Source organism: Ictalurus punctatus, chromosome 8, assembly GCF_001660625.3.
Source record: "Ictalurus punctatus breed USDA103 chromosome 8, Coco_2.0, whole genome shotgun sequence".
In the NCBI taxonomy this organism is placed as follows: Eukaryota; Metazoa; Chordata; class Actinopteri; order Siluriformes; family Ictaluridae; genus Ictalurus; species Ictalurus punctatus.
This window is the reverse complement of record NC_030423.2, coordinates 4565001-4582500: the sequence shown is the minus strand read 5'-3', so window position 1 is coordinate 4582500 and position 17500 is coordinate 4565001. Positions and strand designations below refer to the sequence as shown.

The window sequence follows — 17500 nt, the reverse complement described above, 5'->3', positions numbered from 1 at the left end:
TAAACGAAGAGGGGGGAAAAAATCTTCACAGCTGTACCGGAATACAACTCCAAGCCCCTGCTGCTTCAACCCTTAGCGGGTGAACCTAGCGGAAATGACGTGTCATAAGGACGCTTTGCACAATTCTATTGGCCCGAGTACAGCATGGTTGATGATTCTGTTTCCGCTGTTTGAAAGGGGATTGAGGCTGGATTACAAACAGTTGAGCATTCCCTATATGAGTTCACTACACCCAGTGTGAAGTACTAAACTATGAAGTGCACTACTTAAATTTTGAGGAGTAATTCGGATTATGACTTTTTCTTTTTGACTAGTAGCCTGTACTCCTGAGAAGCTTTTTGATTAAATGATTTTCACATTACTTATTACATGAAAGTTAGTGATTAAATCCTGTAATCGTTCCTTGTAGCTTTTATATTCAGACATTTATTTACTAAAACAAGGTCCCCCCCACCCCCAGCTATAATCTCAGACGACTGTAATATGAGCAGATTTACTGTATGTTTTGCACTAAGGCTTGTGCTTACATATTACCATCCATCCATTTTCCATCCCGCTTATCATATACAGGGGAGGCCTGGATTCTATCTCAGGTAACTCATGGCACAAGGTGGACATGGTGCCAACCCATCACAGGGCACATTTGCACGCACACACACTCACACACAACATTTGGAAATGGCAATCAACCTACAAATCATGTCTTTGGACTGGGGGAGGAAACCGGTGTACCCGGAGGAAACCCCGAAAGCACGGGGAGAGCATGCGAACTCCATGCACGCAGAGTGGAGGTGGGATTCGAACCCCCAACTCTGGAGGTAAACATGCTAACCTTCACGCTATTGCTTTACACTATTTCCATTAGACGTTTCCTATGAAAAATGAAGCAACACATTAGTGATTAATATATCCCATACTTATATTGAATTAAATAGGTATTACTGAATCATATCGAACTGTGAACGTGACACATTATGAGGCCTTTTGTAAAACACAGCGCCGAAGGTGTTGCTCTTTGGGAGGTCTGGGACTCGGAAGCTTCCATAGTGATCGGGTTAGAACATTAAAAGTGCTGACTCTAACTCTGACTCTGAAATAGGGGAACGAAGAGATGCAAAAAAAAAAAAAAAAAATCAGCTGTACTGTAAGGTCTATTCAAACCTTACTCAAATACTACATACTATATGCTACAGTTTATCAGCATTAGTACTCAGGGTGCAAGAATATAATGTTAGCATACTCTGGTAAATTAGTTACACTATATGGACAAAGGTTTGTGGACACCTGAGCATCACACCCATAAGTGGGTCTTCCTCAAACTGTTGCCACAAAGTCTGAAGCACACAATTGTACAGAACGTGTTTGTATGCTGTAACATTGCAATTTTCTTTTACTGGTACTAAGAAGCCCAAACTTGTTCCAGAATGACAATGCCCGTGTGCAGAAAGCGAGCTGCATACAGACATGGTTTGGCAAGGTTGGGGTGGAAAAACTCGACTGGCCTGCACAGAGCCTTGACATCAACTCCACTGAGCACCTTTGGGATGAACCGGAATGCCGATTGAGCCTCCTCACCTGACATCAGTGCCTGACCTCAACCTCACTAATGCTCTTGTGGCTGAATGAGCAGAAATCCACACAGCCATGCTCTGAAATCTACTGGAAAGCCTTCTCAGAACAGTGGAGGTTATTATAACAGCAAAGGGGGTCTAAATCAGGGCAGTGGTAGCTTACTGGTTAAGATGTTGGATTACCAGTTGGAAGGTCATGAGTTCAAATCCCAGGACTGCTGAGCTGTTGCTACTGGGCCCTTGAGCAAGACCCTTAACCCTCAGTTGTATAAATGTACATCACTCTGGATAAGGGCATCTCCCAAATGCTGTGAATGTAAATCTGGAATCGGGTGTTCAAAAAGCATGTACGGTTGGGTGTCCACAAACATTTGATGATATAGTATGCTCAGCAAAAGGAGAAACATTTCACAACTTACTACAAGGAGATATCTTATTTGTGTTGTGCAGCCTGTTATTCCAAGGGTGATCGGTCATATTTCCTCATTTGGATATTCTTTCATTCTTATATAATTATGTAATGTAATATCTTCCTGAAGGAAATGAGCAGTGTGTGTGTGGTGGGGGTTGGGGGGGTAACCCAAGTATTCATTTGCCACGTTGAACTATGAATGAGAATGTTGTTGAAGCAGTGCTGATTTCACTAGCTAGCGTTAACTTTGTTCAACTTCACTCAAGTTACAACTGCTTACCCTAAATCTTAATTCCAGCCATGGAGACTATGCAATCATTATGCGATTTAGCCAGTTATAATATTATCCGAGCAGTTAAGTAAACATACAATATATCGCTGTTATCAGATTTTATGATCAGATTATTCAGAGAAGGGATACTGTTCATCTGTTTTGAGAAAAAAAAATCTGGCCTCCATTTCTGGATCAAAATATTGTTAACTTGTACAGCATTATATGCAATTTGCAACTAAAAATGTCCGATAAATATTAACCGGTAAAGAGCACATCGTTGGCAGCCAGTTTACAACAACCTAACAAGAAAATCTCAATATAGAAAAAGATAGAATAAAATATAGGTTGTGTTAAGAAATTTAAAACTGAGGTGAATTAAAAACATCTGAGACACCATGTCTCTTTGAAGTTAAACGTCTACCACTAGGACAGGTTGTGGAGAAACTACTGCTTTTAATCTCCTCAAACCTCCTGGGCCAGATTATTCATAGGCCTCTGGCATGTTGAATCACTTTCATCTCTGTGAAACAGTTTCAGATTAAAGTGTAGATCAATCCTAGTGCTTTTTATGACACTGGTAGAGTTATACCTATTTTCTACCATGCATAGTTTATTTTATATAATGAATATTTCGTAGCTCTCTATGCCTCTATATCTATGAATGCGCTTGCCTTGCAGCAACATGACAAAAATAATAAGAATAATATATAACAGAGATAGTTTGACAACATAATTCTATCGTTAAATAATTGTTTATCGTTAATGCTTTTAGATTTTTTTTTAAAATAAATACCTTGTCACATTTGTATATTGTAATGGAATAATTAAAATTTGACAACATATTGCACAAACTGGACTGACAGAAGCCTCATAGAAAGAAAATACTACAGTCAATACATTGAATAATAGTAAAGAAATAAAGGATATACCATGTAGTTTCCCCAGACTTACGACAATTACCCTGTCGCACATGTCAGTAAGTGACCAGACTGTAATACTATATTTAAGGAACATATTGCATATGCCACTCTTTCAGTTCCCGTTAGTACCGAGAGCAAAAACAATGGGAAACAGAAAAACAGTGGTGTGCAATTACTGCCAGATGGATGACTCAATTATAGATTTGATTCATTGTTGACAGTAAACAGAAGGCTAGTGTAGGCTAGACTGTCTGCTCAATTCCCACAGAAGAGCCACTGTAGGCCAAATTGCTGAAAAAAGTTAAAGATGGCTATGATAGAAAGGTGTCAGAACACACAGTGCATCACATCTTTCTGCGTATGGGGCTGCTTTGCCCCAAGAAGGCGGATTGTGTTTTATTTGACATCATGTGGACAGCCGAGTGCATGTGTGTCGCTTACCTTGGGAAGAGATGGCACCAGGATGCACTATGGGAAAAAAGGCAAGCCGGAGGAGGAAGTGTGATGCTCTGGGCAATGGTCCTGGCTTTCATGTTGATGTTATTTTGACACATGCATCCTACCTAAACATTGATGCAGACCAACACCTGTTCAGGTGTTGATTCGGCCTCCAAATTCCCCAGATCTCAGTCCGATCGCGCATCTGCGGGATGTGCCAGACAAACAAGTCCGATCTATGAAGGCCCCAACTCACACAACTTACAGAACGTAAAGGATCTGCTGCTAACGTCTTGGTGCCATATACCACAGCACACCTTCATGTCTTGTGAATGTTATGGCTGATCGGCGTACACTAGAACTGCCATACCAAAAAATGTACTGAGGGAATAACTTGGATGTTTTTTTGGATGAAATGTTAAGAAATTGATTCATCATCCACTCCTCCACATTGAAACCTTTGCTTACAGTAAGTCTGGGTACAGTACATTGTGTTTTCGATACACCCTTCCACCCCTGCCTCTATACACACACATACACACACCACCCATGAGTAATGTTCCCTACCCATGGCTTGCATTTCATTCTTGACTAATCCCAGTGAGGTATGGACAGTAAAATCCACTGCTGCGGACAGATGTTGCTGCACTTCTCACTCTTGGCAAGTTTCCCCTGTGTTACTTTTTGTTTCCTCCTCTGTTATGGTCACACACTGTTCAGAGTGCTTGAAGTGGCGCCCTACAGGTCCAACTTCCTGACTCAGGCACCAGAAATGCAGTGCTGACGTCAGACGCTGTACTCCGTGATGTCCTACTTTCATTTCAGCATGCGCACTGAGGCTCTGAAGCAGGAAATAAGATCAACATTTCAGAACAGCGTACAGGTTAGAGCGAACAAACCTATAAATGGTTTATTGGAGTGAAAATACCACCATTGGCCTGTATATGAACTGCCATGATGTTCAGTCATGGATTATTTAGAGGGGTAATAGAATGAAGACAGTATTTAATAAATTAGAAACCAAACAACATAGGCTTGATCATTGTGTAATCCAGAGGTAAGTACTAGTTCAAAAGGAAACCACACAGTTTAATGTAACCACAGCCATGGCAACATGACGAACGCCATGACAGGGTTACACAACAAAACAAAACTCCAAACCTGGTAGCATTGTTTTTGTAAATATGACTTAGCTGACAATACCTGATTGACGAGTTCTCAGTACAACAAGAGCTACCAGCTACTTGCAGGTTCACAGAAGTGCTTGCTCAGTAACCAGCATTTCTGAGTGCCCTGAAATCCGAAACGTGTTGAAACAAACATGCACTGTGATCCCATGCAGCTGAACCTGCGAGGTGTTTTCTGCTGATGGAAATTTACCAGACCCCCAGTTTCTATACAGTGATTAACTTTTATGGTTAGCCTTTGCTCTCGCCGCATTACACACTGCATAGGCCTGTATAATAAAAACAAAGTATAAACTTTTATGAGTGCCGTGACAGGTATTCACTAGGCTAATTACCTTGTTATTGCTCAGAACAAGGAGGAGAATAAAAAACAATAACATCATGGAAAATTTGAAAAATTCCTCAATTGGATAGAGCACAGCAGGATGGAGAGAGGAAGGTCAGATTGTCTCTCTTCCTTTTGCAATACTTATTATTATTTATTATAATTATTACTATTACTATTATTGTTACTAGTATTATTATTGTTGTTGTGATTAAATATTATTACTATTGCTATTATTATTGGTATTAATTAGTATTGTTGTTTTTTTGTTATTATTACTATTACGATTATATATTGTTGTTATTATTATTGTTATTATTGTTGTGTTGGTGTTATTATTATTGTTGTTGTTGCTATATTATTATTACTATTATACTTATTATTGTTGTTATTATGATTGTTATTATTGTTGTTGGTGGTGTTATTATTATTGTTGTTACTATATTATTATTATTATGATTGTTATTATTCTGGTTGTTGGTGTTATTATTATTGTTCTTGTTACTTTATTATTATTATTATACTTATTATTATTATTGTTGTTATTATGATTGTTATTATTGTTGTTGTTGGTGTTATTATTGTTGTTGTTACTATATTATTATTTTTGTTTTTTTCATTATTGTAATTATATTATTACTATTAGTATTATTATTATTGTTATTATTATTACTGTTGTTATTATTGTTGTTGTTGTTATTATTGTTGCTGATGCCTACATTTATGGAAATAGAAACATTGATCCTTGTGATTATTCTGCTCATTTCTTTTAATTTGGTTTAATAAAATGCAGGCCATGTTGATGAGGATGGTTAAGTAATGATGGTGGAACTAATCTGCACTCTGCTTTGTCAGGCTCTTTGTCAGGAGGGCTTGGCTGCCTCCCGCTGAACTGCACATGACGTGCGTAGCGAATGCGTGCCAAATGGGCGGGACCTCTGACGTCAATGCCTAGCACGTTCCTATAAAAGCGCTTCGATACCGCGAGAAGGACAGAAAGAAACAACGGCAAAGAAACACACAGGGCTTGTTGAAGTAAAATCTAATTTTTTCGTGAACACGGACTGTTGACGAGGGATATTTATTTTTTTTTTTTACCATTACACTCGGGAATCGTATTTTAGCCAGCTAAGTACACTTTGCGCGCGCGTGTGTGCGGATATTTTTTCTTCCCAGGTCATTTTAATGTATTTAGAGTTTTCCCGTCCTGCGCGTCGTCCTACTATGGTCATAATGGAGGTCCCGAACATCGACTGCGGCTCTCTCCGGGCGCTTTTGAAGGGAACTGAGTCCGGTTGTCTTGTTTTAGACTGCCGCTCGTTCTTCTCCTTCAGCTCCTCTCACATATCCGGTTCGACCAACGTCCGCTTCAGCGCCATAGTGCGCCGGAGAGCGCGCGGCGGACTCGGGCTAGAACACATTGTTCCCAACGAGGACACGCGGAGCAGGCTGCTCTCCGGAGAGTACCGGACTGTGGTGCTGCTCGATGACCGGAGCTTAGACTTCAGCCAGGTGAAGAAAGACGGAACTCTGATGCTGGCCGTGACCGCTTTGAGTCGTAACAACCCCCGCGGCGCGAGCGTCTTCTTCCTGAAAGGTAACCAAAACACTTTTCCCTGACTTAATCCCTTTTGTGGCCTCTGAGGTTATTTATGGTTCTGTGTCCTTGTATGGTGACCTGGCTTGTGACACTCAGTGTTTACTTCAGCTGTTGCCAGTTTACAGTGTTTCAGGAGAACCACCAGTTAGTGTTGATATTTCTAAATGACCTGGTGTCATGAACGAATTAAAAACACGTCTTCCTGTTTTATTTTCCTCTCTTAGGTGGCTTCGATACCTTTTCGTCCGAGTTCCCTGAAATGTGCACCAAAGCACCTCCGCCACAGGGCCTGAGTTTGCCTCTGAGTGCCAACTGTCCTCCCGGGAGCGCCGAATCAGGCTGTAACAGCTGCACTACTCCTCTCTATGATCAGGTAAGGATTTCATATCATACGTGAAATTTTCGCACACATTTCTCGCACGAATTCTGTTCAAGTTCCTAATGATTTGTTTTCGCCCACTTTTTTAGGGTGGCCCGGTGGAAATCCTCCCTTTTCTGTATCTCGGAAGTGCCTACCATGCTTCCCGTAAAGACATGCTGGACATGTTGGGCATCACGGCACTCATCAATGTATCTGCTAACTGCCCCAATCATTTCGAGGACCATTATCAATACAAGAGCATTCCGGTCGAAGACAACCACAAAGCAGACATCAGTTCCTGGTTCAACGAGGCGATTGAATTTATCGGTGAGAATTGTTTGCTTATCCGCTATCGGTTCTCTGTCTGTGACGAAACTAGAGTAGATGTTAGCGTATACAGGCTTTGGCAGGCGAACCCCCCAACCCTCCCCCTCGCTGAATTCAAATTTTCAAAAGTTCCCTCCGAAACGACCAGCTGGATGGACCAAGCTTGACAGTCACAATGGCTTACATCATCCCTTCTCATCCCATTTAAAGAGGCGCCGTCTTTTCATGGAAAAGCAGCAGGCCGTGGCCTAATCTGCTTTTTTAGGGGGCAACTTAGCATTCCTGTCTTCCTTTGTTCTGCGCAAACAAAAGCGCGTTTCTCTGGCGCTGAGCTTGCCTTCCTCCCAGATCAGTTCTCCCAGTGGGGAGAGAGGGGGGTTATGCCTAATGTGTATTCAGACCTGTCACAGAGGGAGTGTTACCCCATCACCCACCCTCAGCTCCTTTTTAACTTCTTCCTGTTTTATTAATGAGACGACTCTTTCCATTAGCTATACTTTAGGCTGAGATTTGCAATTGAAATTGGAGGGTGGCAGCTGGGGGTCAATTTTTAATGCCAACTCAGTGGTGTGCATGCATATCTTTCCAATTTGTTGAAATGTGAAGATTTAAAGTGACCATCTTTTGTTTTGTTTTTTTTGTTTGCAGACTCTGTGAGAAACAAAGGTGGCCGCGTGTTTGTGCACTGCCAGGCGGGCATCTCGCGCTCGGCCACCATCTGTCTGGCCTACCTCATGCGTACCAACCGTGTCAAGTTGGACGAGGCGTTCGAGTTCGTCAAGCAGCGGCGCAGTATCATCTCACCCAACTTCAGCTTTATGGGCCAGCTCCTGCAGTTCGAGTCACAGGTGCTCGCCACATCTACCTGCTCCTCGGAAGCAAGCAGCCCAGCACTCAGCAAGAGCGGCACTGTTTTCAACTTTCCTGTCCATGCTGGTGCCAGTCCACTGTCCTTCCTGACCCATCATAGTCCCATCACCCCTTCACCAACCTGCTGAAAGGACTTAATTCAAGACTGTTTATGGAGGGTTTCAGACACCTGGGTCATTTTGAAATGTCTAGTAATATAGGACATCAAAATGACTCCACTTGTCTGAAAGATTGTAACACAAATATAAGATTCAAAACCCCAGGCTGGCCTTAGGTCTTGTTGCTTCACATGAAAAGTGTGCAAAATTTCCATGCAATTCTGGAATAGGAGTAGGTGGCCGGTCCAGCCTTGTTCCTCCAGGCTGCCTTTGTTTTGAAAACACTCCTGTTGACTGAACTGAAGGGGCTGGACATTCATCAGAGCATGAATGCGTGATGTTTGTTGGAGCTAACATGAGGCTCCTGAATGTCTGTCTGCTGCAGTCACCGCAATTTGAGTCTTGCAACTGATAATCATTGACCTTCAGTTTTATGTATCGGCACAAGATGAAACACCAAGTGTTATATTTTTCTCAGGAAGAATAACCATTATTTCTTGACTCCTTTTATCTTTGTTAATCATACACACATAGTCTGAGGTGACTGCCAGAATCTAAGGTGCTAACCTGACTGAATGTTCCCCTCTTTGTTTTGTTTTTGGTATTTTTTTCCTTCTTTCCTGAACAATGAATGTATTTATAATCTCTGGCAAGCCTCGCTCTGCCTTACGACAATGAAAGTGCAACATGTGGCTCATTCAAGAGCCTCTGTGCCTTTCAGACCTTCATCCAGCCTACCAGGATGTTTGTTTCTTTGTAAACAAACACAAAATACCTCATGTGTGTGTGTTTGTGTGTGTGTGTGTGTGTGTGTAATGTTGGCAGCCCTGTAAGAGCCACAGCCAGTACCAATAGAAGTGACTTTCATGAGACTGTATTGATATGTCATATTTATTTACTAAATTAATATATTTCATATGGTATTTTTTACATCATTGTGATATGTTTAGATACTGACGAATAAAATGTTTTGTTATAAATGTGAATCAGTTGTGTGTGTGGCATGATACATTTTCTAGAAGCATAACCATGGTTTCACATAATACTCATACACTGGGTATACGTAGCACTAAAAATAGTTTTACTTAACATTTCAACCCAGGAATCTCCAGGCAGGGAATGGTAGACAATTACTGAGTATAAATGATTATGTGACATTAGTGGCATACTTGCTGTTACTTATGTCAGGTGCTGCTCTGAACGGCATTGTGATGGTGTTTTGCTATCATATTCAAAAATATTTGGGAAAGAGTTTTAAGATTTGGTTAGGGCCCATGTTATAACATGTCAGAGTCCGAATGCTGATGTAGGTTTGACGGTTTGCCAAGTTGGGATCAGATTAGCAATCTGACGCATTCTGCACACGTGGACTCAACTCTGACCATGAGATCCACAAGTCTGATAATAAAATCAACGTCTTAACAGGGTTATGACTCTAAACTGAAACAAACTCTTCGATCAAATAAAAGAAATAAATATAATCACTACCATTCAAATTAAAACAGGTGGATATCCTTACAGCAAAAAGAACAATAATTAAAAAAAGAGTGTGTAGGCTTTCAAATATGTTCATTTATTATTATAGGTAAATGTTAATAGTGAAAATTACATCAATTCAAAGAATTTTCATCTTCATATCTTAAAATAATAAACGTTCTATAAAACCTTATATAACTATACCCTTTAAAAGTATTGAACACGCTAACTGAAATGTATTTAATACTTAGGGGAGAAGCCTTTCTTTGTAATGACAGCTTCAAGACACTTCCTGTATGAAGAAATTAATGGGTCGGAGTATTCAGGTGTGATTTTGGCCCGTTCTTCTAAACATATCGTCTTTAAATCTTGTTCAATTGGATTCGAGTCAGGTGATTGACTGGGCCATTCTAACACCTAGATTTTTTTCTCTGAAAGCAATTGAGAGTTTTCTTTGCTGTATGCTTTGGATCGTTGTCCTGCTGGAAGGTCCACCCACGTCTCATCTTTATCATCCTGGTTGATGGCAGCAGATTCTTCTCAAGAATCTCCCGGTAAAGGGCTCCAATCATCGTTCCTTCAATTATATGAAGTCTGCCAGTATCATGCGAGGAAAAACAACCCCTCACCATGATGCTTACACCTCCACACTTTTTTAGGGTAATGTGCAGTGCCATTTTCTCCAAACATGGTGTGTAGTATAACAGCCAAAAAGTTCAATTTTGCTCTCGTCTGACCAGACTACACTCTCCCAGTATTTCATAGGCTTGTCCAAATGAGTTGTAGCAAACTTTAAATGAGCTTTGACAGGCCTTTTCTTTAGTAATGGAGTCTTGCTGGTGAGCATGAGCAGTGGAGTGCATTGAATATTGTTTTCTCTGTGACGATGGCACCTGCTGCCTCCAAGTGTTTCTTGAGCTCTTTCCGAGTGGTCCTTGGCTCTTGCGCTACTATTCTGACTATTCTTCTGACTCCCTGGTAAAAAATCTTGTGAGGAGCTCCTGTGCATGGCCGGTTGATGATTGAATGATGGTGTTTCCACTTGCGGATAATGGCCCCAATGGTGCTTACTGGAAGATACGTCTGTATCCGATTCCATCAATATGTTTCGCAACAATAAGGTTACGAAGGTCTTGGGAGAGCTCTTTGCTTTTACCCATCATGAGATGTTTCTTGTGTGACACCTTGGTAATGAAAAGCCTTTTTATAGACCATCAATTTACTAACCCAGCTGATATTAATTTGCACAGATAGGGGGTAGAATTACTTATGTATTTCAGCTGGTTCCTTGCCTTACCTTGCCTTGGAGAACTGCTTTTTCTTAGCGTGTTCAATACTTTTTATCTCTGTGTCATTCCACTTTATTACACATAACTTTATTTATGGACGAAAATTTCATGTGAATAACCTCATTGGAAATATATGTACTGAAAAAATTGTGGACGCGTTCAATACTTATTTCCCGCACTGTAGCTACAGGATGTCCCAAAAGTCTCCGTACATAGGTGGACTATGTATGCCAGCACCACATCGGTTGAGCCTTGTTTGCGGGCGTTCACTTCTCGGTTGGTTTTGCAACACTTCAGTCTTTTCTGAATTTGTTAATAAGTTTGGCAATAGCATCGTATGTGATGTGCTTTCCATGTTTCCTGTTAAAGTCAACCGCAATCATGAGAATGATTTCAATATGTTCTTCGTTTGTCAAAGGTGTTCTTAAAGGCTATCTGGAAGAAGAAAAAAAAAGAAAAAGAAAAAAAAATATATATATATATAGTACACCCCATGGAAATTGTTGTCTTTTTTGACATATTTGGACAAGCAAACATTTGATCCTCTTTGAGTCAGTGCCTATTAATAAATGTGATACACTCTATCAACTGACACCTGAAATTGACATTTTGTAGTAATTTTCACAATATAAATGAGTCACATGGAAAAAGTAAGTACACTCCTACATTTATAGCAACTTTAAATCCATAAAATGAGAATCAGGTGTTTAAGATTGGCTTCCAGTGATTAGAACCTTCTTAGGGAGTGCAGGTGGAACCTGTCTAATTTATACCCCTCTCATATCTAGTAATAACTGTAACAGCAGGCATGTTTGTTGCTGACCAAAGACAGCTTTTCAGGAGAAGCACCTCATACCAACTGTGAATCACGGTGGTGGAAATGTTATGGTTTGGGGTTGTTTCACTGTCTCAGGGACTGGACAGCTTGCTTTAATTGATTCAACTATGAATTCTGCATCATATCAAAGAGTGCTTGAAGATAATGTGAGGGCCATCTGTCCAAAAGTTGAAGTTGAACCGAAATGGACCTTTCAACAGGATAATGATCCTAAGCACACTAATAAATCCACCAAGGAATGGCTCAAAAAGAAGAAATGGAGGGTTATGGAATGGCCTAGTTAAAGCCTGGATTTGAATCCTATTGAAACATTGTGTGTGGGTTTGACACAGGGAGTACATGCATGAAACAAAGAGTGGTCAAAAATTCCAGCAAGAATGTTGGACAATTATGCAAATGCATACAAGAAGTTATTTCTGCTAAAGGGGACAATACTAGCTTCTGAGACCAAGGGTGTGCTTACTTTTTCCACAGAAGAATATTATATCTATTGATATTTCTGTTGAATAAATGATAGAAAACGATCATTTTCCTTGCGGTTCTGTTCAAGCATATCAACTTCATTAATAGGCACTGTTTCAAAGATGACCAAATGTTTGCTTGTCCAATTATGTCAAAAAAAGCCAACAATGTCCATGGGGTATGCTTATTTCACACCTGTAGTATAACTGCCATGTGCTGCCTTCTTCAATTCATGTCTGACTGAGAGGGTCATGACAAAATGTTCTCTTTTTTTCATTTAAAATTTGGTTTTCATACTATTTTTGCTTTATTTTCATGGTGGATCCAGAGTCTCTCCCAGTAACACTGGGCACAAGCCATGAGAATTCACCCTGAATGGGACGCTAGTTCATCACAGGGCACCGTGCACAGCTCAAATGCCTTTAGTTTTAGATGTTGAACTGATAAACTAAGCTAAACTGAAACTAGATTCAGATTTAACCTGGCCCATTCTTACTCTTGGGATTTATTTGGTTAAATTGATGTTTTATGCTTGTAGTAATACATACAGGTTGATGGATTCATTCGTGATGTATTATTATACATATTACCATCATATTGACCATATTTATTATCATAAATGCCATGTTTTGAGCTTCTAATCTTTTGGAAGAATGACTATTACTACTACTATTACTATTAATACTAACCTACAACTATTATACTCTTATGTATCAGCTGCTCAGAAAATACTCTCAGAAGATCAGAAGACTTTAGGACGCAGTCAATGGAGAAATGTCTGTGGGAAACAGACTGACCCTTTCACCTTCAAACCAACTCTGCCATATATAACAGCACTACACCCCGTGTGTGTCTCTGTGCATTGGAATTTCTCATGGGTGGTGTTGTGCGGTATAGAATCATTATCATATGCTCTATTGTCAGAGGCACAGGGTTTCAGTGAGCTGCTCTGATCCTTGTCAGTGGGTCTGGGGTGAACACTTGGCCAGGCACTTCTCTGAGCACAATAGGAGCAGCTGCAAGGCGTTTGGGAAAAGTGTGACAACCATAGCGCACTTCGTATTTGGCCATACACAGCTTTTCTAAAGCCTGTCTTGGGTGGCAGAGAGGAGTGCTTTCAGACGCTCATTTATTCTCTTTTTGCAAATTAGCCCAACGTCAGCAGTGACAGCAGACAGCTGATCATGACTTAGTGAACTCAGAAATTTCGACATATAATAATAATAATAATAATAATAATAATAATAATAATAATAATAATAATAAAGTTATTTTCACGGCTGTTCTCTGTACCCAACCTTATTGTTTATAAATAACTTGGGTTCAAATGCACACGCTGTAATGCATTTTTACACACATCAATGGCACTTACTTCATACCTGCCATCAGTGCACAGCTTCAGGTCCATCACTTTTACAATGTGTTGACTTTTAATGTACACAGGTGCCAGATATACATATATATAAGCATTTTCTGCTGTATGAGTTCTAATAAAGAGTTGATATTTTATGCTTTATTAGCTTTCTGGTCTTTAGCATCTATGTAGTATGTCTTGTCTGGAACAGCACCCTCCTACCTCAACTCTCTCCTGAAAGCTTACGTTCCCTCACGCTATCTGCGATCAATCAACGACCGATGCTTAGTAATACCTACTCAGCGTGGCTCAAGGTCTCGCTCAAGATTCCTTAGTCAGTCGTGGAATGAACTTCCAACCTCAATCCGGACCACAGAATCTCTCAGCATCTTCAAGAAACAGCTAAAGAGCTAAAGACCCACCTCTTCTGTAAACACCTAACCAACCCATAAAAAACAACAACAACAACAACAACAAAAGCTTACTCTGGCCCTTACACCTCTACTCTGTGCACTTTGCTTCTCCTGGAACTCAATTAATGGATTTTGTACGGTAGCACTACTTGTATTGTTCTCTGCTTGATATCGCTTTGCTTGTATTTTCTCATTTGTAAGTCGCTTTGGATAAAAGCGTGTGCTAAATGAATAAATGAATAAATGGAAATGGAAATGTAATACATATTCAGTCTGGGTGCTGTATCTCACAAGGATTCTCACTTGGTGTTTGTGATAATAGTATTAGATTTTCAAAATGTGCTACTGTTTTATTTATTTATTTATTTATTATCTCTTTATATATTTGTATTTTCAATCAAGTAAAACCAGATGAATCATATAAATACGAACGATAAATGAATCAGATAGTACGCATTTTCTTTAAGTCTCAGAAGGCGTAAGCCAATCCAGTCGATTGTAGGTGACATATGCGTCCTCCTGCCCCCATCGCTCTGATCTATTGTGCCTCGAATAAAGCAGCTCGGCTTGTTTTTCTCCATTAGTCTCGGACATCAGAAAAAGGGGGAGTTTAGGAAATGACCAAAATACTTCCCAAGCTCAAGATATTGACCACACCATGGCTGTTTAATCGTGGTCTTGTGTATTTCTGTTGTATTTAGACACCATTCATGGATTTAAATCAAACGGCTTACAGTTCAGATGTAACATTTAGGAAATGACCTAATCATGACCCTGTTTATTCATTTCTGGTTGTCAGTTTAGGTGACTGCTAAATAAATGAAAAAATGGGCCCTTTTTTAATTAATTATTATTATTATTTTTAAAATCAGGACCATCTTACTGGCTGGTGCAGTTGACAGTTCTTTCTCTAACAGGAAGAGGAGCAAAGCATTATCATATTGAAACGCAATCCTACACACATCCAGATCCTCATTCACACAAACGAACAGTGAGCCATCAGTCTAGGTAAAGTAAAAGGTCAAAGTGTCAGAAGTATAGGCGGCATATTTACTCAACTCATCAGCATTAAGCAACAGTGTTCACACCATAGAGAGGAAGGAAAGGGTCTATGACATCAAACTCAACCAACTAGACTTCCCACTTTCAAAGTCATAAACTTTGGCATTGTATTTAGACGCTGACACCTTAGTTGTCAGCGTCAACTAGTTCGTTTCCACATCTTCATATAATCTGTCTTGAAATCCAGCTGATGAAGTCTTTTCTCTTTAATGTAATGAGACACTAGGGCCTGAATGAGTGGATTACTAAAGTCATCTGTCCACAGGTTGCTTACTCTAAAAGGAAGCCTGAGATATTACTCTCGAGGGTGACAAATAATGATAATTGGCTTATGCGTACTAATAAAGCATCCGAGAGTCAAATCTGAAATGACCTTATCTTGTCATGATGTGTTTGCTTGCATGGTTTTAAACTATGTGAGATTTTTTTTTTGCTGTATTATAATATCATAGTTTTCTGTATTATGTCATATCACCTTATACTTTAATTCACCAGGCCCGTAGCCAGCCTAGTGGAAGTATTTATTACAATGTTGTCAAATTGCTTACCAAGGTCATGTACCACCTTTTTCAGTTCAAACACACACACACACACACACACACACACACACACACACACACACACGGTTCACAAGTTTAAATTGTGCAACTACACTAGCAACAGAATACGTTTAAGGAACTTTACTGGATCATTATAAAACTAGGTCCTTAACCAAATGGTATTTCCGGCCATCAGACATCTTGCGCACACTCTCTAAGATTTCTTCAATTGATTTTGTGGCCCGAATGAAAAATCCTAGATCATTAAACATCTCCTTCTCCTGACTTTCAATGACGGGGTGTGGGTCCTCCTGACCTTCCCTGAGCTGTTGCACATCACCTTGACCTTCCCTGAGCTGTTGTGAATCATCTGTAAATATACAGTATAGGCATTGGTCAGTGATGTTGTGTGGAGTGCATTCAACTTCATTGAATGCACTCAAGAACAAAAAGAGACGTCGCTATGAATGCTTGGCCGCCACAAGCCAGTTATCCCTGTGGTAACTTTTCATTATCTGAAATAAGCTTGTATATTATTTGACCAATCCCAAATTCACATGTCAGACCTATTAAGGTGACATATGTTTTTTAAGCGTATTTGTTTCAAATTCTGGACCTTTGGCAGTCGGTGGGGGGTGGGGGGGTGGGGGGGGTTGTTCGAACTACCCGAACTCCCCCTGTCTACGGGCATGTTCACTCAGTCACTTGTTATAATGTGAACCCCATAGTCTTATTGGGAATAACACACATAGAAACAGCATTTTTGAATATGAAGGTTTGTGGCCTAAGAAGTGAAAAAAGAAAAAGAAAAGATTAAAAGTAATCATATGCAAAACATAAAAAAAGGTCAGTTTCAGTTCAGATGCTTAAAAACACTGCTCACTATGACTCACTGTCTGATAATGAAGAAAAAGAAGAAAACTACATACCTTGCAACACCAGAGTGATTTTATATACAGCATTTGCATTTGTTCACATGCGGTTCGACAAAATGACACTTGTTTAGGTAATGGTGGTGGATATTATTAACAAATATCGATGTTGTTATAGGAGCTATAGTTATGGTTTAGTTATTACAGTTCTAACACTAAGTGACGGGTTGAATAGATCATGACAGGAACACTAATATTTCATTTATCATAATTCATTATGTTTGACATCGATTATTCATCATTTAAAGCTCGATCATTTTACACATAACAGTACGTAGAATTATCAGCTCACATCTAACCACAAATGTAATAAAGTGGGAAAATGTGTTCAGAGTTAAAAAGAAGTTCAAACACTGTGTGCCTGAATAACATAAGTATTCTAGACACGAGTGGTATGTGCTTCAACCAGTCAGGGTTATGAAACCAAAACAGACAGAAACACACCCTGATTATTTCTGTATGTTGTGGTGTAAAAACATAAACATTAAAAATTCATCATTAGGTTAGAATTTCTTCCTTTCTAAGGGAAATAGAGGTAGACAGACAGACAGAGAGAGAGAGAGACACACACACACAGAGAAAGAGAGAGAGACAGACAGAGAGAGAGAGAGAGAGACAGACAGATAGACAGACCGACAGAGACAAGCAGTGAGACAAAGACAGCAAGAAACCAAGAGCGCCGTGGTCTATGAGAACGACAGATAAAAAAGGGAGAGAAAGGAAGAAAAACAGAATAATTTCAAAAGTGTGAG

At 39.9% G+C, this 17500-nt stretch overlaps 2 protein-coding genes across 5 annotated transcripts in view; one reads left to right on the top strand and one right to left on the bottom strand.

Moving 5' to 3' along the window:
• ergic1 (endoplasmic reticulum-golgi intermediate compartment 1) overlaps positions 1–4431 on the bottom strand; it is a 29035-nt gene extending 24604 nt beyond the window's left edge. Inside the window, exons 1-2 of one of the 4 annotated variants that reach the window (XM_017473765.3) lie at positions 4183–4431; positions 3619–3820 (exon numbers count right to left, since the gene is read on the bottom strand). In XM_017473765.3, the coding sequence (XP_017329254.1) occupies positions 3619–3731 (113 nt within the window). In that variant the 5' untranslated portion in view covers positions 3732–3820; positions 4183–4431. Of the gene's footprint in view, positions 116–3618; positions 4106–4182 lie in introns of those variants that run through there. The other 3 variants (XM_017473767.3, XM_017473764.3, XM_017473766.3) reach the window with 3 other exon arrangements.
• A 1490-nt stretch (positions 4432–5921) lies between these two features.
• Positions 5922–9369, top strand: dusp1 (dual specificity phosphatase 1). The gene is made up of 4 exons (XM_017473763.2): positions 5922–6724; positions 6952–7100; positions 7196–7415; positions 8064–9369. The coding sequence occupies exons 1-4, from the start codon at positions 6313–6315 to the stop codon at positions 8411–8413; spliced, it is 1131 nt and encodes a 376-aa protein (XP_017329252.1). The 5' UTR covers positions 5922–6312; the 3' UTR covers positions 8414–9369.
• The last annotated feature ends 8131 nt before the right edge of the window (positions 9370–17500 follow it).

What these genes read in the sequence shown, in the direction of transcription:
- dusp1 (XM_017473763.2), top strand. Translation starts at nt 6,313, where the DNA reads ATGTATTTAGAGTTTTCCCGTCCTGCGCGTCGTCCTACTATGGTCATA. An exon ending in GAGCGTCTTCTTCCTGAAAG is followed by an intron (nt 6,725 to 6,951) that starts GTAACCAAAACA and finishes TTCCTCTCTTAG; the next exon opens with GTGGCTTCGATACCTTTTCG. An exon ending in CTACTCCTCTCTATGATCAG is followed by an intron (nt 7,101 to 7,195) that starts GTAAGGATTTCA and finishes CCACTTTTTTAG; the next exon opens with GGTGGCCCGGTGGAAATCCT.